The 25,787-nt window shown below is 50.7% G+C and overlaps 1 protein-coding gene and 1 long non-coding RNA gene across 2 annotated transcripts; both read right to left on the reverse strand.

Annotated features, from left to right (window-relative positions):
* Positions 1–1,641: 1,641 nt before the first annotated feature.
* SCD (stearoyl-CoA desaturase) lies at positions 1,642–22,170 on the reverse strand. The gene is made up of 6 exons (XM_035330480.1): positions 21,931–22,170; positions 17,959–18,244; positions 10,587–10,717; positions 7,486–7,691; positions 6,485–6,717; positions 1,642–5,271 (listed from the first exon to the last, which is right to left on the reverse strand). The coding sequence occupies exons 1-6, from the start codon at positions 21,955–21,957 to the stop codon at positions 5,072–5,074; spliced, it is 1,083 nt and encodes a 360-aa protein (XP_035186371.1). The 5' UTR covers positions 21,958–22,170; the 3' UTR covers positions 1,642–5,071.
* Positions 7,829–10,580, reverse strand: LOC118169315. The gene is made up of 2 exons (XR_004752019.1): positions 8,257–10,580; positions 7,829–8,220 (listed from the first exon to the last, which is right to left on the reverse strand). It is a non-coding gene; the product is annotated as an uncharacterized LOC118169315 (long non-coding RNA).
* Positions 22,171–25,787: the final 3,617 nt, after the last annotated feature.

The raw sequence follows: 25,787 nt of genomic DNA on the forward strand, positions 1-25,787 counted from the left end.
GACCGGCAGTAACCTCCGCGGAAACTCAGCCTCTGATTTATTTATTTATTTATTTATTTATTTATTTTTTAAAGCACCGTCAGCCTTGGAGGGCGGCCCAGCCAATGCCCGGGAGGGGTGTGCGCAGGGGCCGCGGTGGCACCTCCTGCGCCTTGTGCCCGCGGAAGGGGCTGCGGAGCCTCCACCTGGCCGCTGCCTCCCTCCCCGCGCTGGGTGCCGAACAAGCAGCCGCTTGTTTCCCCGTCCTCCCCTTCCCAGCAGGGCTGGCTGCCTCGTTAACCCGTCCCTTCCCCGGCCCGTGCGAGGTTTTTGGGGAGGCAGCGCTGGGGTGCATCGGGATGGCACCCCTAATTCATAGATTACATGGGGAACCAGGAACAGGAATCGTGCGTGGGACACTTCCAGGCAACCAGCTCAAAGTGCTGAGCTGGCAGTGCTGAAGGGCTTGATAGTACAGGAAAACATTTTGGGCAGGGGATTTAATAACAGCCTTTAAGAAAGAGGGAGAGGCAGAGATCTGAGTTCCACTCTCATGAAACGCAGGCAGAGGGATCATTAACTTTATTTTTAGGCTTGGCTGAATAATCAAGGGGTTTGAAGATTTGCCTCCTCTGCCTCTCACTTGTTTTAGAAAGGGTTGTGCGAGCAGAGCTCAGATCAAAAGAGCACCAAGGCACCAGAAGCTGCACCTCTCTCACTTCCAGTGCAGTGTTTCTGGGACCAGCTGAAGACCCAGAGTGTTCCACGTGCTTGCTGATACAGCTCAGGACAGCTGCACAGCACCACACTGATCGGGCTGGTTGCTCACCTCCGGCTGGGAGAGCAGGGAGGAGCCCAGCCCTTCCTCCCCGGTGACCCCCTGCTCCCTGCCGCAGGCACCCGCTCCCACGCTCTGCGGCTCACCAGGCTCTGCCTCTGCCCTTCCCACCCAAAGAGCTTTCAGGCAGCAGAAGCTGCAGCTGGAAACCCAAGCGTGGGCCCATTTTGCTGAGGAATTCAGCACGCTGCGTGCAAGGGGCTGCTGTTTTGCACAGCAGTGCCTCAGTACTGCACCCCCTTGCATCCAAAGGAAGCGAGCTGGAGCCATGCGGCGATGGCCTTGTTCACCGCTTCTTCCAAAAGCAGCGGTTTGGTGGGGAAGCGGGGAAGGAACATGAATTACAGCAATCCCTGCTCTGGGGATTACCCCCTCTCCTTTCGCTTCCCTCCAGCTCTAAAAGGGATGAGGAGAGCAGGGGCACTCGAGGGAGGAAAATTCCCCCTGGCCGAGGTTGACGATCCCGTGTGACGTGCTGGCGGCTGCACCCGGCCGCAGAGGCGGGCTGCCTGTATTACGTGTTGTGCTGCATGTACATCCGTCAGCCACGGGCCCTGGCACCGGGCCCCAGCTGGAGGTAACCTGCAGTAACCCGGTGGCGCGGGCAGTTGGCTCTGCAGCAGCAGGCGTGCCCGGCCACCACCATGCGCTGGAGTATGAAAGCCATTATAATCCGCTCATTCACCGCGCTTAAAGAGGCAGAGGTTTTTCTGCCCTTTCCTGCTGCTTGTGGAAGGGAGGAGGCACTGGGAAACGGGATCGTGTAGCCGCGGCGGGAGCTCTCGCGCTTCGCCCAGCCCGCCATGTCATCAGCCCAACACGCCTTAAAGTAACATTTTTATTATGAACAAATAAAATTTCAGATCAGCACAACCAGATGTCTGTTTCCGTATTAGTAGAAATTATTTCAAAAAGTTTTTTTTTTCTTTTCCAGTACACAAAACAGAGATACTACTATGCAGAAATCCCTAAGCTGTGAAAAATCGTATCCTACTCTCATTTCAACAGTGACAGAGCTTAGACAATGTGCAGATTCAGCTTTCCAGTCCTTCCCCGAACACCCAACGCTTGGACAGCTGCTCTTCACGATACCATCAGGACTGGGAACGGTCTTGGAAAACAAATGCTTCCGCCAGCATTGGTGTGCGTGTGGTACTCCTACCTTCTCCTGCTCCCTGTGCCCTGGAGAGGCTGGGTGTAGCCCCGTTTCAGACAGGGAAACTGAGGCACAGAGAGTTTTTTTTTTTTTTTTTTAAGTGACTTTGTCCCAAAGCACGCAGTGAGCAAGTAGCTTACCTGGGAGCAGAGCCCAGGAGAACTAGAAGCTCGAGTCATGAGGTCCCGCTGCTGCCTCATCCACTACCACCTCTCACAGACTCATTTACGCTAAACATACAGACAATGCGTCCAGGATACAAACATGCCACCAAAAATATATATATATATATTTATAGGTGTATATATAGATATATATATATATCAAACAAAGTTCTACTTTAAGTGTTGTATCTGTTTCTTAATCTAACAAAAATTTCTAACTCATACATTCAAAATCACCTGCACCCACAGTTCAATGTAGGCAATTAAATAATTAAGAAACCCCTCAAATGTTCATAATTCAGCAAAAAACAAAACAAAAAAAAAACAACGGCAAATAGCTGTCAATACTCCTATGTATATTAAAGAAAGATTTAAGGCACCCAGAGATATTTGCCAATCTACCTTTAAAGTGACTGGGCAAACACCAGGACTGTTTGGTTACTGCTCCTCAGCTTCCACCCTAATTCCAGATTCTGGACCCAAATCAGCACTTGAAATTTGAAAGGAACCCTTGATGTCAAACCTTGCTTCTCTGCTGAGAGGATGTGAGATACTGCAGCAAGTCACGGCACGCTTCTCTACTGTAGGGTCTATCACACAACACACTAAGGGCACCAGGAGCAAGGACATTGTTCTCCTCACCTTCCCCCACCCCAAACCCCTTTCAAATTGCTGGCTGGAGCAAACTCATCCTCTCCAGAGACTTCCAAGACATCACAGGGGTTTAGATGGAAGTGAAGTCAGCCCACAGTTTCAGAGCTAACTGTTTCTCCTGTTTTGAGTTTTGTTTTTTAATGGTAGGATACAGTTCTAGCCAAAGCCCCTTCGCGGAGCAAGGGGGCCATAAGGATGCTGCCTCCAGCCAGCTGCCACCTGCCTTTAGGATGCCAGGAGCCAAAGGGCTCCCTGCTCCATCCTCCCATCACATCTCTCAGCCAGAGACCACATCTCTCCTGGTGGCTCAGAGCCCTGAAGGGTCCTGGTGATGAGCAGTAACAAGGCTGTGGCAGGGAGGCAAAAGGAGAGGAGGACTGCTTTTCTGAATATCAAGCTAAGGAGAGTTAAGGAGAGCATCACAGAGCTGTCCTGGTTCCTGGTGTGTTTCACAGCAGCAGGAGAAAGCAAAGCTGCAGAGGCTTGCTCCAGCGAGGCTTGCCTGGCTGCTACGTGGCAGAGCAGGGCAAGGAACTGGGCACCTGTGCCCCCTCTGCCCTGCCTGCCCCCAAAATAAGGGAGATGCCACAAACCCCACTCCAGCATCACCCCTTCCTGGTCACCTCTCGTGCTTTCCTCCAGCTCCATTGATGCGTTTAAGCAACACAACAGATACTATTGCTACAACTAATAGCAAAAAATAAAAATGGATAATGATATGGGGAGTTAAAAGGGAAAAAAAAAGCACATTCAGCCTGGTGAGGGGCTTGGGGCCACTGCACCCACGGCCCAACCGCCTGAACTCCAGCTGCGGTCTCTGCAACTTGCAGGAAACAACACCCACAAGGACCTCTTTTTCCCAACACACCCTTCAGCTGCTTGCCCACACTGTCTCGGGGCCCTGGTGATATAACTGACCTTTAAGCTGCCTCAGCCACCCATTCTGCCCACACGGCAGACAAGCGGCGTGCTCTCCAGGCTGAGGAGCGAGGTGGCGGTCACGAGGGTCTGGGAGGCGAGCTGAGGGACTGAGGAGGAGCTTTTTTCTCTTCCCATGCTCTCTTGGGAGCGCACCCCCATCCCTCAAGGAGCTGGGGGCTGCAAGCCACCTTGGTTCCTCACTGCCTGGCTCCGTCTCAGTGTTTGTCAGGCACTTGTTAATCGACTAAGCGGAGCCCACGTGGACAGAGAGACTTGCTCCATCGGTCCTCTAAGATGTCCTCACCCCTTCCTGAGCCCGCAGGCGCTCCCTCACCACGCTGTCCATGTCCCCTGCATCCCTGCACACAGCACAGGCATACCCATGGGACACACATGGACACCAGGACATCTACCTGCCACCCTGCGGGGACCCTGTTTCTCCAGCACATAAAGCAGCTTAACACCTTGGTGGAGCTTTGGTTTACATCCTTCTCCCCCTCTCCATTTTGGCACAGTCCCATTTGCTCGCACAGTCTCGGCGGCACCCAACAAAGCCACCCGAGGCTGGTGGCACAGCCCTCCGTCCCCTCCGCTCTGCGGCTCTCCAAAGGGGCCGCACGGTCCCGAGCCAGGCTCTGCCTCCAGCCCCCACGGGACACACCAGAGGGAGGAGGCCGTAAGGCCCCTGAGGCTCCCCTGGTGGTGCCCACGGCCACCAGAAGACCTGCCTGGAGCTCTCAGAGACTCTTGGGGCTCTCCTCCCTCCAGCCAGAGAGGCTGAGAGGCGGGGAGGGGAAGGCAAACTCCCTGCGCTCTACACCCGATGGCAAGGGAAGGGGATGGGGCTGCTTATCTCAGGGAGCAGTTTGGCCGTGCCAAGCGTCAGCAACCCATGAGGTGGGACAGAGGAAGGAGGGGAGGGAGTTTTGGGGAGAGGGTCACTGACTTTGGCTCAACTCTTCAGCTGGCTGGTACGGGCTTCTCTCAGCTCCGTGGTATAGCCGGCTGTGACGGCCGGGCTGCTTCCTACCAGCCCCTCCACTGGGGGAGGCAGGGACAAAGTAAAGCAGAAGACAGGGCAGAGGGGTTAGAGAGGAGAACGAAAAGGGGAGGAGGGAAAGGGGTGGCCTTGCGTTACAAAGGCAGAGCTCCAGATCTTAAATACATCATGTAAAATACAGTGTGGAAGGGGGTTAAAACTCATTATCGTTATCTTAAGCAAACTGGTAGCATTATTCAGTAGTTAGTAAACAGAACATTAAACCTTTGTCCAGCGTGTTCAGAGGGGTGAGGAAGGGAGAAAGGGAGAAAAAAGGAGGAAGGAGAGGTGTGGATGTGTGTGTGAAGGGGAGTAGGAACTCAGCCGCTCTTGTGACTCCCATCTCCAGTCCGCATTTTCCGAGCCAGGATGACCTCCTTGGAGACCTTCTTGCGATCGCTGGCCAGCCCCAGGAAGCACATGAGGTCAATGAAGGCCGTGGTTAAGTTGAAACGCCAGCCAAACTCACTGGTAGAATAGTCATAGGGGAAGGTGTGGTGGTAGTTGTGGAAGCCTTCTCCTGCAAAACAAGACCAGGGAGAGGATGTTGCAGGACTCTAAGGTTAGGGGTTAGGGCCACTTTCACTTGGCCCAAAGCACTACGTTCCTGGAACAGACTCTAGATTGACTCTAGGTTGCTTTCTCCTCTCAGCCAAATTTCTTCTCCCTGCGATCTACCCCATCTCATTTGGGCATGGCCCAGCACTGGGAGAAGCCTGGGCTGGCCCGAAAGATGCAAGGACAGCCATAGAGGAGCAATGTGACTTTGCAAGAAAACGAGCATGTTGCAAGGAACCTAGAAAGGCTCTGGTTTACTGGGGGAATCCTAGTGCCTTTTCCTCTGCCACAATGAGAAACCTCTTAGTATAGGTTTGGCTAGACCTGCAGCAAATCCATGAGCTGGGAGAGGTCAATCAGTAATCCTATAGCACCAATAGTCCTAATGCCAAAATCCAAAGGGCATTTTCCAGATGGGAGTAATGTAAACAGACTTCTACTAAGCAGCCTACCCTAGACAGCTACCCTCTGCTTTGGAGAGTGTCAAGGCAGGCTTCAGTGCTCACACCTTCAGTGGCACTGCCTGGACTCCTGTTCCTAACCCCTGGCCCTCTGCAGCTCAAATTCCTGCCTACTAAAAATCCAGGAGCAGATCTTTCAGCAGCGGAAATCAGTGCAGACCCACTAACGTACAGGGATGTAAAACAGCTGAGATTTGGGTTTGTCAGAGCAGATCAGGGCAAATGCTGACTCTAGGATATGCTTTCCTAGGTTCCCAAAACTTCAGAAAACACGTAAGATCTGTCTCGTCTCAACCTCAAGTACCCCCAAAATCACCAGCTACCCTATGAATACGTCCAAATATGTCTGCTGTCTTTCAATAGGATAGGTCTAAGAGAGATAAGCAGAGAGCACAGCAAAAGTTTTTCAGTCTGGTAAACGGGGCAGAGAGACCTTGGAGCAGGGTAAATAAAATATTGCTATTGAGATAAGGAGGTGCTAAGTGTAACAGAGCCCTTTCCAGGCTGCAGAAAGGCTGGTGGAAGCTGATAACCCTTAGCCCTTATTAGATAGCCCTTATGTACTCACTGACCAGTTTGGGAAACAGCCCCACATGCAAAAGCTGCAGGGCTGGAGGGGAAGGGTGCAGGGGAAATGCAGATGCCTGGATTCACAGAAATTCCCATAAACAGCCGCAGCACCAAGGAAGTGAAAGACATGGATGCTGAACCTACCTAGGGCCCCCAGGCTGACCAGGGGGTTCTCCCGTGGGTTGATGTTCTGATCGTACGGCCGGTTGCCAAACATGTGAGCAGCACTGTTCACTAGCCAAGTGGCATTGAGCCCTATAGTGTAGCGAAGGATGGCTGGAATGAAGAAGCTGATGATGATGGATTCGTCCCAGAAGTACCAGGGCACTACAGTGGGCAGGGTGAAGCACAGCAACACTACCGAGGGCTTGTAGTATCTGGAAAGGAAGGGACCAGGAGAAAATGGTTCAGTGGCAGAGCTGATACAGTCCTCCATTTGGAGGATTCACGCTTGCCTGAGCTATACAGGGAAAAATCAAGTGCAGAAATACCTCCGCCCTGAGACCTGCATCTTTTACCCTGAATACACAGAAGCCATTCCTGGAGACTTCAGTTTCCCATCCCTGCAGACCTGGTGACAGGCTCACCTCCTCTGGGGATGAGCCCCAGTACAGCCACAGACAGCTGAGGCACCCCACACAAGAGGCATGATTGACAAGACTGTCCTTCCCAGCGACAGCCCCTCTCATGTCCCCATTTTCAACTCCCCTTTCACCACACTGTTTCCAGCATACTGATGGGAGAGAGGCAGAGGCATGACCTGGAAAGCGTACCGCAGCTCCTCCAAGGATGGCCTGGAGGCACCCGCGGGTGGGCTCTGGGCCAGCCAAAGCAGCAGCTGGGCTGGGGGCAAGCAGGTGTGAAGGTGCTTTGTGGTGGGAAACTCAGCCTGCTGCTGGCGAGGTGCTACGGGAGAAAGGGGTGTAGGAGGGCTGGCAGCAGCACCAGCTCCCAAATACTTCCTGCAGGAGAGGCACAGCTCATTTCTCACAGAGCTCATCCCTCAGCAAAGGCTCAGGCAGAACAAAGACTCACATTTCTCTCGTGACACCCTCAGTCCCGTTCGTGCTCCATCAAAGGTGCTTGTGCTCCCCGGCCCACCCCACCCCACCCACCTCCGTGCTGGGGCTCTCCCCAGAACTCACTTCCGCTGGAACATCACCACTTTGTCGGCCTTTATGTCGCTCAGGTCCAGCTTCTGGCCCTTCTCTATGACGTCTGGGTGCTTGCGCACCAGCAGCCAGCCGATGTGGGAGAAGAAAAAGCCCCGCATGGCGTTGTGGGGGTCTGCATCTGTCTCAGAGAACTTGTGGTGGACACGGTGGTCCCGGACCCACTCGTAGATGTCATTCTGCAAGGCAAGGGGAGCAGAGACTTAGGGCCAGGGCTAGAGACGATCCCATCGAAGTTAACAGAAGGGCCTAAAACATTTAGACATCTAAATCCTGTTGACCTGAACTTGTATCCGTCATGCTATCTTTCTTTAGGGTTTAGGGTTTTGTTTGTTTGTTTTTCTTTGTCTTTTAAAGCAGGCGCTGGATCTTCTTTGCTCAACCATTTTAATTGTCTTCAAGATTTGTTTCTTTGGTGGGTCTTCTTTTCTCTCTTTTCTTATTATTCAAATCGATGTTTGCACATCCTCCACAGCACCACAGGCTCTGATGGGTCCATTAGTTCCCCCACCCCTGCAATAGCTGGTCCCAATTGGGCAGTCCATGCCTCCTCCCTCACACACTCAGCACTTATTGGTCATTTGTCCCTGTCTCTACATGCTGCCAGCTGGGATTGACCAACTTGCCCCTTCCCTCCACATTGACACTTTCCATGGGTCAACCTGCCTTACTTTTCCTGGGATTGCCTAATCTGTTTAACTTGGGGGCCTTTTTTTTTTTTTTTTTTTTTTTTATAAAAAACACCTTTTTTAGTTTTCTTGGAAATCGAATTATCTTAAAAGGCAGGTCCCTCTTTAGAAATAGAATAAACACATCGCTTCAGTGACAATTACCAAAAATCATCCCATTTGGCCCCTTTACCCATTCAGTTTGATCTGCAAAATCAATATGATTTGGAAAATGTCAGTTTTCATCATTTGTATTAAGAAGTGTTTGTTTTGGCCAGTTTTAAGAATAGATTCCTGATCTTGTTCCTTTACACCAAGATTTTGATGTGCTTAAAGCCATGTATTACAGCATACTAGGAAACAAGAAACAGATCCAAGCACACCTCTTGTTCCTTCTACTACACAACTGGCTCCTTAATCCCATAAGTACGTAGGACTTCTACATACCATGCCTTCTGCTGGAGGCAGCAGGCACAAGTCTGTAAAGAGATCATGTACCCCAGCTGGAGCATGGTACCTCCATCACACCAAGTACACAAGCATACCGGGGGCTCAAGGTTGAAACATCAGAATCTTAATCCAAACTTTACCTTATACCTTTTCTGCAGATCTTAGTTTGTGGTGACCTCTAACTGCAGCCCTGGCTTTCTCAGATCAGCATGTGAAGCCTAAGGAGAACCCTCCTTCCTTGAGGAGTTTCCAGCTATAGGCCATAACTAGAGGAGCTCCTAATGTGCTGCAGCTGCCTGCTCTTGTAGGTGGAGGAGCTGACTAGATGTAGAAGTCTCAAATTCTCTGACACCACAAGTACCTGAACAGCCAACAGGCATTTTCTGAAGGACCTCAGATAATCTGTGGTCTCCTCTGGCCTTAGTAATTATCAGCCTGATCTTGAAGCTGCTGCCACTAACAGGAATGAGGTAAATTGAAAATAAACTCTGTCTTGAAGTCATTGTAAGCAACTACTAAAAGAAAAATTGAGGAGGAATGGTAATGAATTTTCCGTAAAACTTTGGATTAGTTCCTATTGATGCTGAAATATTTGTCTGTCTCATTTTTGTCTATGGCTATCCCCTATAGCAATAACTCAGCAAATTCTTTCTCCCCTCTGCCCTATAACCCTCTGAAAGATGTGTTTTGTATGGGACTGGCCAATACACAGCAACCCATCCTGTTCCCAAGCTGAGTGCTGGACCAGCAGCTGGAATCAACAGCTTGGTCCTTCCTCTTCCTCATGGAAGACTCTGGTTTGGTACTAACAGAGAATAGGAATGTGAATGGTGTTTCAGAAAGTTTTCCAAAGCTGGAAGAGACATTCCAACCCTGCTCTGTTTACAGGTCAATGAAATTATATCCTTTACAGCTACACAGTAAGCAAAGAGATACTGGCTTTAAAATAGGTGGTCCACTTGGGCTTTACCTTTCTCCCCACACCTTGACTGGAAAATTATTTAAGGGCACAGCACTAGCACTTTTCTGTGCACCTTTTTCTAGCAGAAAGTACTGCACTCTGCTGCACTACCCAGTACTTCCTACCCAGTAGCAAGCCTGTATGAAGTCATTTTGAGTACAGTTGAAAGATGGAGTGCATTAGAGCTGCATCACAGCAGCAAACAGGAGAGACCACCAAGCTTTTTGTGTCAATCCAATTGGGGTTTTCTCTCTAACTTCTTCAGGGCCATCTCTGCTACTATTTACAGTCCCTAAGGACTTCCCAATTTGTTTGCTTTGTGGATGGTGAAGTGCTCCCGTGAGTGGTTAAGCAATATCCTGAGAAACTTATCAGCGGCCTGCAGTCACTTGGGCCACTCTGAATAGGCCCAACCTTTCTCTCCTTGAAACATCACTGCCCTGGGATGACTCTCTGGAAGCCAGTGGCAAGACTTAATAACAGGGTTATTCCTAACCATCACTCTTCTGAACCAAAGAAGCATCCCCCTAAATGCATAACCTCAAGTTCTTGGTCTTTCTGCAGCAGCAAATTCCACAGACTGGCTCCCCAGGCAGTGCAGATGTGTCTCCCCTTATCAGCAGTGCAACAAGGGGAAGGTGAGGCAACCTGAACACCAGGAGAGCACTTGGCACTTCCATACCTCCTTCACAGATCCTCCCAGGACAAGCACAGGGGACTGCACTTGACTGAAGAGTACATTCCTGCTTTGGAGAGCTTTCCTACCCTGGCCTTGGTGAATAGTCCTTCCCCCACCTCATTAGCAAGGTTCATCTCACAGTCACCCTCTGAAGGGATAAAGTGAAGACAAGATTGTGGCACCACAGCATTAGATAGAAAAGGCAGATTGTAGTAGGAGAGAGGAATCTATCTTAATCTTGAACCCTGTGTCTGAGACACAGATTTAGGGGAGCACTTCCTTCTGAGGACCAGCAGCACATGGAGGAGGTGCTTACCTGGAAGGCCACAGAGTTTGCAATAGTCAAGAAGATCCGCAGGGGCAGGGTGGCTTTGTAGGACCGATGGCTCCAGAGGCGGTGAGATCCAGCTGTTATCCCCAGAGCGCTCACCACAAAACACAGAACGGCTGGAGAGGAAATTAAAGTGTTGGAGCAGTTAGAGCAAGTAAGCCTGCAGCAAAGTTTCAGGCAGAAATGCAGGCCTTCCCCCAAAGCTGTGTATGCAAGAGAAAAACCCACAGAAAGCATGAACTAGGACATTAAAAAAAACAACAAAAAAAAAAAAAAAAACAAAAACAAAAAAACACTGGCCAGAAAAAAAGGTCTAATCAAAAAGATCTAATCTAATCAACCAATCCATTGATTCTTCACCTTCATCCCCATCACAGACTTAATACTGCCCAGAGGTTGCCATTCCCAGGCTCGTTCTGATCCCCCTTCCTCAAGGCTGCCTCACATATTCCCTTTCCACACAGGTCAGGAGGGGAATTCCTTGCCTCTCTGAGAGCTGGTGAAAAACCACATTCTTCTCACTCCAGATCATGTGTTTGTCTCCCCTGCCTTCCTTGGGCCTTTGGAGATTAACCTGGGCTACAGCATTTGGTCCTAAATGGAGAAATGGTCTTAATAGGGTCATAGCAACATTATGCTAGGAAGCTGGAGCTAATAAAGAAACTGGATCTGAAAAGTGACTCTCTAGGAAGGAAGAGTCAGGAGATTTGGCAGAAAGATGGAGGGCATTCAACAGTTGATTTGCACTCTAAGCTCAGAAATCAGGAAGGAAGGGTGCACATCTGTGCATGTGCCAATTGATCCACTTTCAGTCTGCTGGGGGAAGGGACATCTTCCCAGTTCCTGCAGAAGTAACTCTGTCCCTGGTACAAATTTGTAGATTTCAGCCAATTGGCTCAATCCTGCAAGCAGCTTCTTACTCTTCCACATTGGCCCACTGATAGGGACCAGTATGCTTGACAATACCATTCAGTCCAGCCAAATGGATCTAATCAACCTTATCTTGAATTCAGAAAATAGATATTCTGCCAGAAACTCATCTGGAGATCCAAGGCATATGCAGGGCTCTGTTGTCCAGTTTCTTCAGTGAATAATCCAGGCTTTATTTCCTATCATCTCCTGCTTCCTCTCCCTTCTCTCTGCCACCTTTTTTGTTTTGTATTTCTAGATTCCAAACCTAATCTCCTATTTACTAAAAGCCAGTCTCAGCTGATTTAACATCCTCTTTGGCCCCTTAAACTTGCACAAATCCTTCTCACCCCTATTATGCTGTCTAACCACGACCTTCCCTGCCTGTTGGTCTGACCGTGACTTCCTGGCCTCATCCTCTCCCTTGGCTCCCCAGCCTGCTGCAGAAGGCACTGCACATCTCAGGTCAGTGCACCTCTGCCTCCTGTCTTCCAGGGCCTCTGCGGTCCCTCAGAAGTACAATCACTGGCCATAACTGACTTTCAGGGCATGAAAAGGAAAGCAAATGCAGCAGGATCTGGCCTTTGCAGAAGATAATGGAACTGAGCAAAGATCACAAAGCTGGTCAGACCTGGAAGGGGAAAGGGAGGGATGCTGGAGTAAGGTGTTTGGTTCAGGTCTACCTTCAGCCTCACCAACAGAAAAGTACTTATTCTGGAAACCTTGAAGGCCTCCTCTAGCCTGGTGATGCTGACTTGAAAGTTATGAACCACTTCATGACTACCTTACTGTTGGTTTTAGATTTCAGCTCCCTTGAAATCAGTCACTTTCTACACAAATTCATACAGAAAGCAAACCTTGAGAACGCACCTAACATCTGTCTCTGATCTGAGGAACCTCAGACACTGCAGTAACAACCTAACACCCTCCTGGATGTTTCAGACACATCCTAGTAGCGGTAGGAGCATGACACACCACCATTCTCCCTTGGATGTAGGCTGCTATACCCTGCAAACCATATTTCATAAAACCTCTGGGCAACTTTATACCTACTGCGCACACCTCAGCAGCTGAGGTAGGTTTTGAAGAGTGACAAGCAGTTTATAGCAGAGCTGAGAGCAGTATCTCTCAAACTTGTGTATACTTTGTGTGTATATACCCCAAACAGGGAGTCAATGGAAAAAACAAAGGCACCTTGCAACAGATGTTGGATCAAGGATGTGGGAGGCAACTTTCTAGGGAAGGAGCCCAGCTCTCCACTGTGGGGTAAGTAGGTGAGAGTTAATGGTGCACTGAGGACAGAAATTGAACTATGCAATCTTTCATCATCTTTAATGGCACTAGAAAGTAAATGCCAGGTTAGGAGAATACAGGCCCTATTTATAGCCCTGAGTTCAAGCTTCACTTTCTAGTTAACCCTCACATGCTGACCAGGATTTTTTTGATTAAAAAAGGCCTCTGGGAAGATGGGACTGGCTGAAGGCTGTGGTATTTCAGTTTTGCAAGAAGGAAGCTGCCAGCATCTCTTTGACACAGGCATTTCTCAACATTTGCCTGTGGATATCTCCATCCCCCAGCAAAAGCTGACACCAACAATGAAGACATATCAGTCAGCACAAGGAAACATAGAAGAGACATGGTGGGGACACAGACAGACCCAGAAACCAGATAACCCAGTACTTACTCTGGGTTGTCTTAACTGAAAGACTTTGTTAAAAATCTGGAAGAGTACCCACAGCTTTCAGGTGCCCTGGCACACAGCAGTCACTGTGTTCATTCAAAGCCCACAAGCAGCAGCAGCTCATGCTGATATCTCTTGGAGCTGAGTCCCACAACTCTAAGCCTGTGCTGCCCTGCCTCTTGCGCCTATACAATAGCTGTAGTTTATCTAAGGAGCAGTCACATTCTGTGGGAAAGGACTTGATTCTCAGGCTCTGCATATGTGGCACTCAGCCCCACAGAAACCTGAGCTCTACTTGGGGGCTATTAGCTCCACCAGACACATAGGTCATGACAGTGAGAATTGCTGCAAAAACAGGATCTGGAATCCAGAACAGAGAACCCTAATCAGAGGGTTCATCCCTACAGATAACCATGGCATAGCCAGGGAACGAGCATCTCACAAGGAATGAAAAAAGCATCTCCAAGGTCACTCACTGGGATGGGAATTGAAAAGAAAAAGGCAAGGTAAAGTAGCCCAGGTTTTCACAGCAGCCCTGTGATGCTGTCCCAGACTGAAGGACTCAGGCACTCCATCAGCTGAGGTTACAACATCATGTTCTGTTCCGTGACATGATAGTGGCTTTGAAGTATCCAACAACAAAACATTGTCCCTTCACAGGTGATGTTGTCAATGACCCCTTCAACTGGAATACAAAGAATTATGACCACTAGCAGTAATATACACCCAGTGGTCCAAAAAAATGAATCCAAAAACATTTCAGATTCAGTCATGCCTACATGACTCAATAAGCTTCACCTCTTTGTGGCCTGGATTCAGACCTCAAGTTATGATAGGAAGCCAGGAATGTGCTAAAGGCATTGTCACCTGCATTCAACACTAAGGATGTTTACTTGAAGAGGTGTCCCTGCTCCAACAAGTGTCCTTGGGCTTCTGCTCAGTGGGAGGGAAAGCCACAGCTCAGGACTGTTTCCTCCTTGCCTCCCAGTCCATGCTAGCCAGGTTGTTCCTAAGGATAGCAAGACAGCTGCTGCTCTCAGAACAAAGATACCAAAAGCAAAGAAACGCATGCAGGCATAAGGGGAACAGTGTTTAGAAGGAGCAATAGGAGCTACTGTTACTAAATTTTGACTTCCCTGTCTGGCAAAAATCAGAACTTCCCCTCCATGCTAGTTAAGCCTGGAGAGGACACTAAGAGAGGTGTTACCAGTAGCGGCCTTGATGGGAAAGCAACAACAGACTTCTGTAAACATTTTGCTGGACACATTCCTGCGGCTACTACTGGCTGAGATTTTCAGGCTGCCAGTTACCTAAATTATCCAGCAAGATTCTCCTTGGTCCAAAGGTGATGCAGCAGCAACAAAACCCAGTATCAAGCCATGTTTCTGCCACCACTAGTGCTGCAAGAAGTTACGGTATTGTCAGAGCACCAAGCCAGGAGGAGCTGTCACTGTTTTATAAACATTGCTAGCCAGGCCAATAGGGGTTTACACATATATCATCTCTCTGCTGCACCTGAGGGCCAGGAAGACACCCTACAAATCGTATTTTGTGGGAGGCTGAGAGCAGTGAAAGAAGAAACTGTCAATCACCTTCGCATTCTGCCCTTCCAGGCTCAGTCTGGCAAATGATAAAAAATCTGCCCGTGATCCCTGAAGAGAAAGAGAATGAGCCAGACTTTGTCAAGTGCAGTGGAGATGAGAGTAAATAAGAGGGGAGCTGGCTAGAAAGCCAGCTTGGAGAGCTCTCGATATGGTGAGCTTTCACCTGATCAACAACCCCAGCTCGTTCTGGGAAGCTCTGTACCAGAAAGAGATCAGGGGATACAATGCACACAGCAATGCAGAACAGCAAACAATGATGAAGGCAGGGCTGGAGAGCTTGAGAGACAAAGAGGAATTAGCACACAGAGAAATGAAAACAAAAGAGGACACAGTCACCAATATAACTGGTTTCAGAGGGACAGAATCATCAAGGAGACAGTGGCCTAGATGAAGAGGATATAAGCAGGGAATTGCTCCTTATAAAAAATACAGTAGGTAGATCAGCTACCAGGCACTACAGCTGCCTGCAGCATCACAACAGAGAACATCTGGGGCCATGTTGGTTTTATATTGTACGTACACAGCCTAAGGAAGAAATGGTCTGAACAAACAAAAACAAAACCAGCAGCTCCAAATCTATCACTGGGAGACCTGCTCTGCCATGAGCCCATGGCATATGGTCAGGAGCAAAATAAGTCCCTGCTGTTCTATCCTTGTGTGTCGAATGGGAACTGTAGTCCTCACTAACAGGGGGTGCTAGGAAGGTAACAGCAAGTCGCTGAAAAGACAGTCACAGAGACCTGTATGTCCAAAAGAAAGGAATCAGCTGAGAAAGCTGTGTGCTGCAGGGTGCAAGAAATAGTGGTCCTTTCCCAGAACAAGTGACTTCGGACAGGGAGCTCTCTGGAGCTACTGCAGCTCTGTTAACACAGGATGGATCTTCAGCCCGTGCAAGACAATGCAATTCCCCAAACTCCATTTCCTTCTCCCTGTCCCAGGCCAACTGTCACTCCAGAAGCCACTGAGGAATCATGCAGTGCCTCACAGTGGCCAGACAGCCACTGGCACTTCACATCAGAGTTGACTGAGGGAGGGGAGTGGGAGGGACTGGAGCCAGGAAAAAAAGCAAGGCAGATTCCCATGAAGTACTGTGGGATGCCATGCAGATATCCTAAACTTGCACATGGTTGCAAGGATACTGCTTCAGAGATCATTTTGGGGGGTAAGACATCACTCACCTCCTGAATCAAGATGCTTGAGCCCACTTAAGTATCTCCAGGGAGCTCAAGAGAGAAGTGTTGGATGGATTTGGAAATCACAGCACATCTCAGCAGAAATGAAACCAGTAAGCCCGACTTACCCTCTCCCTCCTCTTTGCCCCAAAGCCCTGAGGATATTTGGCTGGGGGTTGGATGACCCTGTCTGCCAGCACAGTGTGTGAGACAAGTCAGCAGCCCCTGCCTGCAGCCATGAGCCCGGGAATGGGACTTCCCACCACACAGACAGCCCAGAAACACTTTTCCAAGGTTGTGCTGAGGCTGCATGTTTTGCCCAGCCTTGCCAGCCCCAGGGAAGAGCACAGCCCGTCCTTGGAGCCTGTCAAATTTTCACAAGGGAAAGGTCAGCAAAGTTTTCTTTCATAACGGCCCTGTGAAAGGCCACAGTGACTGTGTGGGAACAGGGAACACTGCCTCTGTCCCTGCTGATGCTGTAGCCAGCATCTGAGTCCTGTGGCCTCCCTCCAGTGACGCTCATCCCCAGGCCTCTGCCTGTGAGATGTTCTGGTGGTTGGTGAGGGACAAAGTCAGTCTGGCAGCCTAGGAAGCCATCTCCTTCCCAGCCCAGCTGCGATGCTCCTAGCTTACAGCTGTCAGGAGGACAGGCTTTGAGACTATGACTGTCCCAGGGTCCCATCCATCAGGGACATCAAGGCAGAGCAAGAGACTCCAGGAAGACATCTCTGGGGCCTGTCCAACTCCAGGAGGACCTCTATGGGGCCTGCCACCAGGCTTCAGCTCAGCACTTTGCAGGAGCACCACTGAAACTAAAAGCACTGCTGCCATGCCAGCAGGTCTCAAATGTGACCAGTGCTTTTTATTTCAGGATGCCCTGCTTCACAGAAAGGCCAGGGCTGGATGCAGTCTCTAGACCTCCCTATTGGGAACAGTTCGGCTTATTGAACCCTCTGGGAGTCCACACAAAGCCTCATGGAAAGTGAGGCTCCCCAGCAGCTCGGGCCCTGGTCCCAGCTGCCTTTCAAGCAGTCAAAGGAGAATTTTGGTTCCTGCCCAGGGAAAGGTCTCAAAGAAAGGGGAGCTTCTCCTAGCTACCTTCTGCTTGGTTGTGCTTTCCATTGGAATTTGCTGCCTGGAGAGCCACTTATTTAATTTTTGAAAGTTGTCAAACTTAAGTCTGGGATGATGGAGGCTAATCTGTGCTTTTATAAGAATGGTACAAGACTGGACTTCAGACTTAATTCTTGAGTTTTACCCTCAGAATAACTGTATTTTGTCTCTTTTCCCTCACACGCACACACAGAATCTCTGCAGGTTTTACATCCTCCCTTGGTAAGGGCAGGAATCGTTTTTATTTCTGGCAGCAGCCTCTCACCAGATTTCCTGTATCTTGCATTCCCAGACACCCTTGAAAGTGCTCTTGCTAGTATCTTTCTTCCTAACTTTCTGGGACTGTCACAGTGCTCCATCAAAGATTTTCTGTGTTTCAATTTGCTAGTGGCTGCACATTCAGGTGTGGGCTACTTCCAAGCCTAGCAGACCAGAATTGCTTCATGTCAAGATTTCCCCCCCCCCCACACTCAACGTCAGGAATGTTCCTGAGAGGGCTGAATGTACCAGAAAATCCCCCCCCCCCCTCCGCCAGCTCCCACTGTAATGGCCAGTCAAGCAGAGGACCTCCATGAGCCTGCAAGGATGCTGTAAAGTAGGAGGAAAGATCTTTCCCACATCTTGTCTAATGCCTATGCACCAAGTTTACCCTTTACACAGCCAAGCGGTCCCCTGCCAAATTCTTCCCCCTCATGACCTTACAGGAGACACTAGCATGCCTTCCCACAGCTTGCTATGAAGCTGGCTGAGGACCTCCTTCTAACAGAAGACCTCCAATTCTTTCTCCTCCCTGAGTCTGCAGGCCTGAAGGAAAAAAACATCACCACCCAACAACAATATTTGCAGATGTCAAGAAACAAGTGGAGGAATGTGCTTACCCCATGCTAAGGTCTGGATCTTTGCAGAAGGTATCAGTGTCAACCCAAATATGGCCCCTAGATGCAACAGGCTCATGAGGATGATATTCCTCCAGACGTATCTCATGGGAGGCTTGGGGCCCTCCTTCTCACGGTAGGTCTCATCAAAGATATCATCTACCATGCCCCTGGCCGCTGCCAAGTCCTCGTGACTGAGTAAGTCCTTCTCCATGACGGCATCCCCATTCTTGGTCACCCGGGAGGTGACAGTGCCGACGGTGGTGGTGCTGGAAGCGGAGGAGAACTCCTTGGAGAGGTGGCAATGGATGTTTTCGAGAAAGGAGAAAGGGAAAACAAAACAAGAAATCGGTGGTTACAAATGTGGGAAGCTGCAAGATGCACAAGTAGGCTGGCAGTACCACGACTCGCAGCCTGCAGTTTCCCTGGCAGGCTCCATTTGTTCAGCTTAGCCCCTGGCACCAAGAACAGCCACTCCAGCCCCACCAAGGGATGGCCTGCAAAACGGAGAAGGCCTGTTCTTTCCTGGGGGAGGAGGTGAATGGCAGGCACCATGCGGAAAGTAAAGAAAAAGTCTTGAAAGCCAGTCTTTTATCCACCAGTGGCTTTGGTGAGTTCTTTTGCAAGCTGCAAGGATTTTCATTTTCCTTCAGTTTTATTAGTGGGCGTTTTTAAGGTGGGTTTGCAGTCTGGGCATGTGCACAAGCAGGCAACAATAAAGGAAACCTTGTGAATGAACAAAGAGGTGGGAGAGAAATATGATCTGAAATATGATTTTATTTTCAATTGTTGGGCTGCTCCTGACCTCCTATGTCTTTGTGTCACCCCACTAGGGATCACAAGGGAGCATCGGGAAGCATCCAGGGGGGGTTCCTCTGGGGGGACTCTTCACATCCCCGTGCCTCACCACCTGGGCTATGATGCAGCAAGACCTCATGCAGAGACCAGTCAGACCTGCAGCTCCTATTTCACAGCTGCCGTTGAGCCTCTTATCCCTCTCCCATTTTTCCACCCACAGGCAAACTGAGGCAAGGGAAGACAACCCCGTGAGCTGAGGCCACCAGTGCAGGGATAGGAAGTTTTAAGGAGCAAGCTCGTTGGGTCTGGCTCCCGGCTCCCTCCTGTAACCATGACACAACATTCCCTCTCCACATGCTTGTTTGCCCTGGCGCAGTGACAGCCCGCCCGAGCAGGCACGCATGACGAAAGGCGCAGGCAGGACTGACCCTAATGAGACAGGTCACTGAACCCTGAATCACCGATTTCCATCTCCATCCTGACAGCCACATGTTTGCTGGCGCTCGCAGCCCTTCCTCGGGCCCGAGCCCAAGCACACGCCTGGGCTCGACCCCAGAGGTGCCGAGCACGTGGGACATGGCTGGTGGGGGCACGCTGCCCCGGCCTGCCTCCTGCCTGAAGGCCATGGCCCTGCACTGCCTGCTTCCTCGGGCAGACAGGCCGTGAAGCCCCCCGGCAGGAGCAGGAGAGACAGGGTGGTGGGGGAGGCCGCGGCAAAGCCAGGAGCCTGCAGCCGGGGAGTTCCTTTCCAGACAGAAACCTTTCGCAAATCAAAAGCAGATTGAACCCCAGGCACTCAGGATTCGTGAAAGACCACCGCTCTGCCATGGCCTAGTTTCCTGAGGGAGACATTAAAATCAGGCCAGGCAGCTTACGTGGCCACCCCAACTCCTCCCTTTCCCAAGGGTAGAAACTAGAGGGTTACAGACATACCTTCCTGCGGGGAGGAGCTGGTAAAGCTGGGAGATTCCCCACATTTAGGAAGTAAAATGATTGCTACATGAGGAGCTCTCTAAGTTTTTCCTTCTGGAATTGAATGTATCCCAGTGAGAAAGGAAAAATCTTGGATACTACTGAGCACCCTGATGTTTCCAGTGAACCCAGGCACTGCTGAGCACAGGACCAGCCACCTCGGCATCCCACAGGCCATCCCTCCCTGCTTTTCTATTTAACATCAGTCTGAGAGCGTGATATACCAATCTGCTGGAGAATTCAGCAATTGCCCCAAAAAGAGCCATGAGAAATGGCTTCTAGTCCGGCGATTAGACAAGCAAAAGTCCTGCCTGTTCCGAAGTGTCAGATATTCTCGTCTGACATTTTGGCAGGAAGGCAGTTTTCTTCCTTGGCTGGGAGACAATCTACCAAAAAACCTAAGACTTGTCTATGCAGGAAAAATTCCCAACAGAGAGCTGGTGGTATAATTAGACGGGTAACTCTCCCCATATGGACATGCTGCTTCCAGAGTAAGAATGTGGGGTTGGAGTTGCATTTTTTCTCCTCCATGATAGCTTATGTCACTGTCAGAGTTACACGGGAGCAGAGGAGGAGGGAGAGTGCAAAGGAAACAGCAGAGAGGAAAAAAAATTGTTCTTCCAGCATCGCAGTAGCCACATGAGGAATTTTACCAGCATGCCTTTGCTGCTAGAATTACCTTGATATAATTGAACTGGTCATTTCTCACATGTAAACTAACCTTAAATCAGAAGGGCTATAAAACAGCTGTGAAATTCAGCTCTACCTTTACAGCCTTGATGAGGGGGGAAAGGGAGGGAGAAGTGGGCAGCTATTTAGCTGGAGACCAGGGAAACAAGGAGAGAAGAAAGGATTTTTATTCCCTTATGGCCACAGTAGCTCTGGCGGCTCCTACCAAGGAAAATGGGATGGGAATTGATCTGGGGTCTACAGATGAGAGGGGGAGGGAGCCAACTAAATCATTTTCATGAGCTCTCCCTCCTTTCTGAATGACTTGGCAGCTCTCATCTGCAGAACAGATGTGCTCCCCCATCTCCACACCTCCCCACATACCCTACCAGCACCGAACACTCAATAGGTGATCCTGGCAACCAGCCAGCACTACAACCAGCTGCAGCTCAAAGGCTCCAGTGCTGGGTTCAGCCGAGGGGCCCCAGGGCACTGAATCTCAGGTCCACTGTATTTAAATATGCCCAACGTGACCCAGGGACAGGATTCTTCCCAGCCTCTAGGATATGCCCCAAAGTACACGTCAAGACCAAGGAACGTGGTCTGAGCACACTGTCCTTGGCATCCATTTCGGGTGGTGAGAAGAATACAATTATTTACATCACAGCATCCCTGGAAGGTCACAGCACCTGCACAAAAGGATGGGGAAAGACCCTGCGTGCTGGTGATAGGCAAGGCAGTGGGGCTGTGGTTTACCTCCCACTCCTTGGCACAGGCAGAGGTGGAAAGGATGAGAACACAAGAGTAGAAGCATCAGGATCAGCCCCTGCTTCCCCTCGGGCAAAGGGTGATAGCCAGAAGGCAAAATATAAAAATAATAATACAAAAAAAAAAAATCTCCATCTCTTCCTGTTGCTCGGTTGTTATTCAGACTGTCTTATGCCAAAAATGGGCTGTCTCCCCATTGTATGTTTGCTTGGCTCTGGCAATGCAGACACAGTCATTCATTTCATCTGGGCAGCTGGCCACTTTCACCTTGCGTCTGTCCTAGAGACGCTCCCTGCTGCAACATTTGGCTTAAGAACGCTGTTAAATAAAAGCCCTTTCTTTCGGAAAAATAAATAAAAATCACAGTCTGAGCACTACCAAAACCCCACGACCTCACGCCGCAACGGACCTTCCTCAACAGCCCCGATCAGCAGGCTTGGATCGATGTTTTTAAAACAAGCCTGAATTTTCTGCTCACTTCATCCGAGGGTGCTCCCACCTCCCGGAGCCCTCTCCGGGGAGATAACCCCAGCGGCGGAGGCCCCCGCTCCCTCCGCCACCTCCCCACGAGCCTCAGGCGCGCACCGATCGCCTCGCCCGGCGATGGCCGCGCACATCGGCGCTCATACGAGTGCGCACGGACACGCGTGGCTGCCCACGCCGCCGGCAGCAGCAGCGCAGGAAGGAGGCTGCGAGGAAGGAGGCCGGGGCGAGGCCGAGACAAAGCAGCGCGGCGAGGCGCGGGGCCGCCCGCAGCTCCGCGCTTACCTCCTCCTGCAGCAAGTGCGCAGGCATGGGGCAGGGCTCGGCTCCTCGGCGGCGGTGCGCGGATGTCCCCGACGGCTGCGGGACTCTGCCTCCTGTCGGCCCCCTCGCCCGGCGAGCTGTGCGGCTGGGGAGGCGGGTGCGGAGCTATTTAAGCGGGGCCGGGCTATCCACGCCCCGGCCTCCCGGTGACCCCCTGCCCGCGGCGGAGATGCGCGGGGTCAGCGCGGCGGGCGGCGAGGCGAGGCGCGGTGGGGGCCCGGCTCTCGGCGTGCCCGGGAGGGGAGGCGCGGGGGGGCGGGGCGGGGGGCGGGAGGAAGGATGCTGAGGAAGAGGAGGATGGCGAGGGCCAGGCAACTCGCATGATGCCTGGCTGCTTTTTTTTTCCTTTTTTTTTTTTTTTTTTTTTTTTTTTTTTTTTTTTAATCCTCCCTCCCCCTCGCGAGCCGATTGGCTGCGGGAAATTTGGTGCCACCTCGGCTTGCCCTCGCCATTGGCTGCCCGCAATCTGCTGTTCGCTCCCCGCGGCGCGCACCCTGCGCGCCCGCTGCTGCACGGCTCCGCGCACGGCTCCGCGGGGAGCGCGGCCCGGCCCCGGCCTGACGCGGGGGATGCTGCGGGTCCCCCGGGGGGCTCAGCGCCGGCAGCCGCCCCCCCTTGCGTCCCCTCCGCTGGGGCACCCCAGGGGTGGAGGGCTCCGCCGGCATCCCCATCCCCGGCTGGCGGCAGGGTGCTGTGGGGAAAGAAGGGGCTTCACCCCAAAACAGCTCCTCGGTGTAGGGATCTCTGCGGGGAGCATTATGTATATATAAATATATATATATCGTATGTTTTTTTGCAAAGAAAAGTACATTCGCAACTGTGTGTCTGGATGTGCATGTGTATTTGTATGGGTGTTTGTCCTGACATGCACAAAGAGTCTGAAAAACGTTGGCTGTAACCTTTAAAAATGAATCCTGGCTATTTTCTGCCAAAAAACAGTCCCTTCTGGTGGAGGGTGGAAGGAAGAAAGAAAAAAAAAAAAAGCAGTTCACTTGATATCAGTTATTTTCCATAACAAGTTTCTCGCCAGCCCCAGTAATACCAGTAACAGGGAACCCAGGCTGTTTCCCAGGGAGACCTTCCCCATTAAATGAAGAGGAGGGCACTTCAAATAAAATCTTGGTGGCTGGGCTTGCAGGCAGCTCTCCTAACCCCACCAGCTGGACACCATGCCAGGCTCCCTGAGATGTTTAGCAAGGCCTGGGGTGTTCTAGTGCCATTACCCCAACCAGGGCACGCTTCAGCTCCTTCCCCCAGTCATGGTGTGTTCCATGCTCAGTCACTGCCCACCCGTGGCACACAAGTCACCCTGGAACAGAAATGTCAAAAGCCATGCTGAAGTGTGCCCGTATCCCCTGAGCCACATCCTATGCAGGCAGCTATCCTGCAGCCATGGAGCCGACCACACAAGGTGCAGACTGACAGCCACGTCCCTGCAGAGTCCATCCCGGGCTGATCCTGCTCACACACAGTGGGGCTGATTCAGTGGCAGCTGTCAAAAGTGAGCTGCATTGTAATCACTGGGAGGGAAAAGTGATGCTGAAAAATAACAGTAGGCCAGTTGTTCTCTGTTCTAGAGGTATCTGGAAAAGGGAAAAATGTGTCTCTCCTTTTTCATTTCACTGTGATGAATGAAGAGGTCTGAGAGGGGTCTGTGGTTTAGTTTTACGTTAGAAAATTGAGTCTTGCCTACTCTCAGACACAGGACTGAAAGAGAGAGCCCACATAAGAAGACACTCCTAGACAGTGAAAGCTGGCATGAGTCAGAAAGGGAATTGTAACCATGTCTTAAGACTCTCCCTTAAATGTTGGTTAACAATGGTGATGGTTACTGAACACTGGGGAGAAATGGTGTTTTAGTTAAGGATGCTACTTTCTATATGAGTGTTGGCAGAACCATAACCCTAAGGAAATAAGACTGCTACTATCTTCAAGGGAAAGAAAACAACAAGAACAATAAACAGCAAAACAATGAGATAAATATAGAAGAAAAAAAAGAATAAGGTGATGTTTGTTGATTAATATATATATATATATAACACCTCGTGCCCCATGGTGAAAATAATCTCAATGTCACGAAGCAAGTTGAGAACTGGAAATGCTGCTGGTTGATGAAAAGGAGGTTTCTGGGGATTCCAGGTTTGTGATTTAGCAGATACCCAGACCCACTGGGGCCTTTTCCTTTCCCACCAGTTCTGTTCTTCAGAAGCAAAGCATGGCTAAGGGGAACTTAACAGGGCGAACAGACTTTGCCATCCTCTAAAATCAGCACTGTGCCTGCTCCCAGCCGGCAGGGCTGTTATCTGAACAAACCACCAGAATTATCCTTGCCAGATGGTCCCGGGAGGTGACCATCACATCCTTTTCTTGCCTCCCGATCCCGATGGCAAGGCTGGGGCACGGACACCTGGGGGGACAGATTGCCCTCCCGTGCCGTGCCGAGCCGTGCCGTGCCGAGCCGTGCCCGCCACGCTCCCCCTGGCGGAGAGCTGCTGCCTGGAGGGGAGGGCGAGGGCAGGGAGGTGAGGCTGGGGGTCCAGCTAAGGGTGGCAGCCCCCTATCCCCTGCCCAGTGCATGTGCAACTCTGCAACACCAGGCTGGAAAGTGGCCACATGAGACTCGGAGATGTAACCTGCTGGGCTGGAGCAGCCCCGCTGCCTCCCTGGAGTGGGGTCTGGGGGCAGGAGGGTCTGGGGGCAGGGAACTTGCATCTATTGACAGGCTGGTCTCCTGCAGGTTCTGCCTCAGCTCTGCTTCTCAAGGCTTGAGACAAAAGGGGTGATCGACGGGCAGCCCAGGTGGGATATTTCTAGCACACATACAGCAATAATGCGTAAAACTGGGCTTTTCCTGCACCTGTTTGTAACTTTGCCCCCCTTCGGGGGAGAGCTGCCCAGCTGAGCCTTCAGCAGAAGCATGTCACTGGTGGAGTTCACCAATGCTTCAGGAAAGATTCAGCTTTAGTCATTGTCCCCAGGAAACTGATTCAAATCTTCTGCATCTGGTGACTGCTGCCTAAGGTCATGGTCTTCTATAAATGCGTTGATGCAATGCCAGAGCCGGGGCACTGGGCAGTGAGGAGCAGCAGCTGTACCACGGGCAGCACAGACCCTGAACTTCAGCACAGACTTTCTTCAAACCTGCACGGTGCCTACGTGAGGCTGCTTGCACCTTCCTGAGAAGTCCTCCCCATGGAGGCCAAGTCAAGGCATTGTACCACAGAAAAGTATCTTGCAGACTACTTTTTGTCAGCAGGTCTCAAAGTGGGTTATCAAGGCTGGGGAAAGAGAAGCACAAACCGTCAGCAGTGCCACCAGTCACAGTCTGTGAGCAGTGCCCTTATGAGAAAGTGGTTGCATCTCTCTCATGGGATGCACTAACCAACCTGATTTTCCTACCATAGTGCCACTGGCAGGATGTAGAAAACTATTTCATCAAAACATTCTCCTTCCCCCTCAAAAAAAAATAAAATAAAAATAAAAATAAAAAATTTAAAAAAGTATTGCTTTTCCACACAGCAGTAAGTTTTGCAATAAGATTTTGTCTGGTGTTGACATCTTGGAAATTTTGGTGAATCTCCTCAGTTACCCCCTCCAAAAGTGTTGAAAAACCACACGCAGCAAAACTTGCTGCAAGGGCTTTGCAAGGTTTGTTTCATGTTGTTTGTTTATCTTCTTTTACAGCATTCCCTGCCCCCCATCCCCACCCCCTTTTTTTTCTACTTCATCACTGGCAGTTGAAATAAAAAAAGGAAGAGAATCAAAGAAAGAGAGAACAAGCTGAAAACTGGGGAAAGAGCTGACCCCTTCTCCTCTGC

Source organism: Oxyura jamaicensis, chromosome 6 (assembly GCF_011077185.1).
Source record: "Oxyura jamaicensis isolate SHBP4307 breed ruddy duck chromosome 6, BPBGC_Ojam_1.0, whole genome shotgun sequence".
NCBI classification, from domain to species: Eukaryota; Metazoa; Chordata; class Aves; order Anseriformes; family Anatidae; genus Oxyura; species Oxyura jamaicensis.

What these genes read in the sequence shown, in the direction of transcription:
- SCD (XM_035330480.1), bottom strand. Translation starts at nt 21,957, where the DNA reads ATGCCTGCGCACTTGCTGCAGGAGGAG. An exon ending in CGCACTTGCTGCAGGAGGAG is followed by an intron (nt 18,245 to 21,930) that starts GTAAGCGCGGAG and finishes CACCTCTCCAAG; the next exon opens with GAGTTCTCCTCCGCTTCCAG. An exon ending in GATCCAGACCTTAGCATGGG is followed by an intron (nt 10,718 to 17,958) that starts GTAAGCACATTC and finishes TTTCCTCTCCAG; the next exon opens with CCGTTCTGTGTTTTGTGGTG.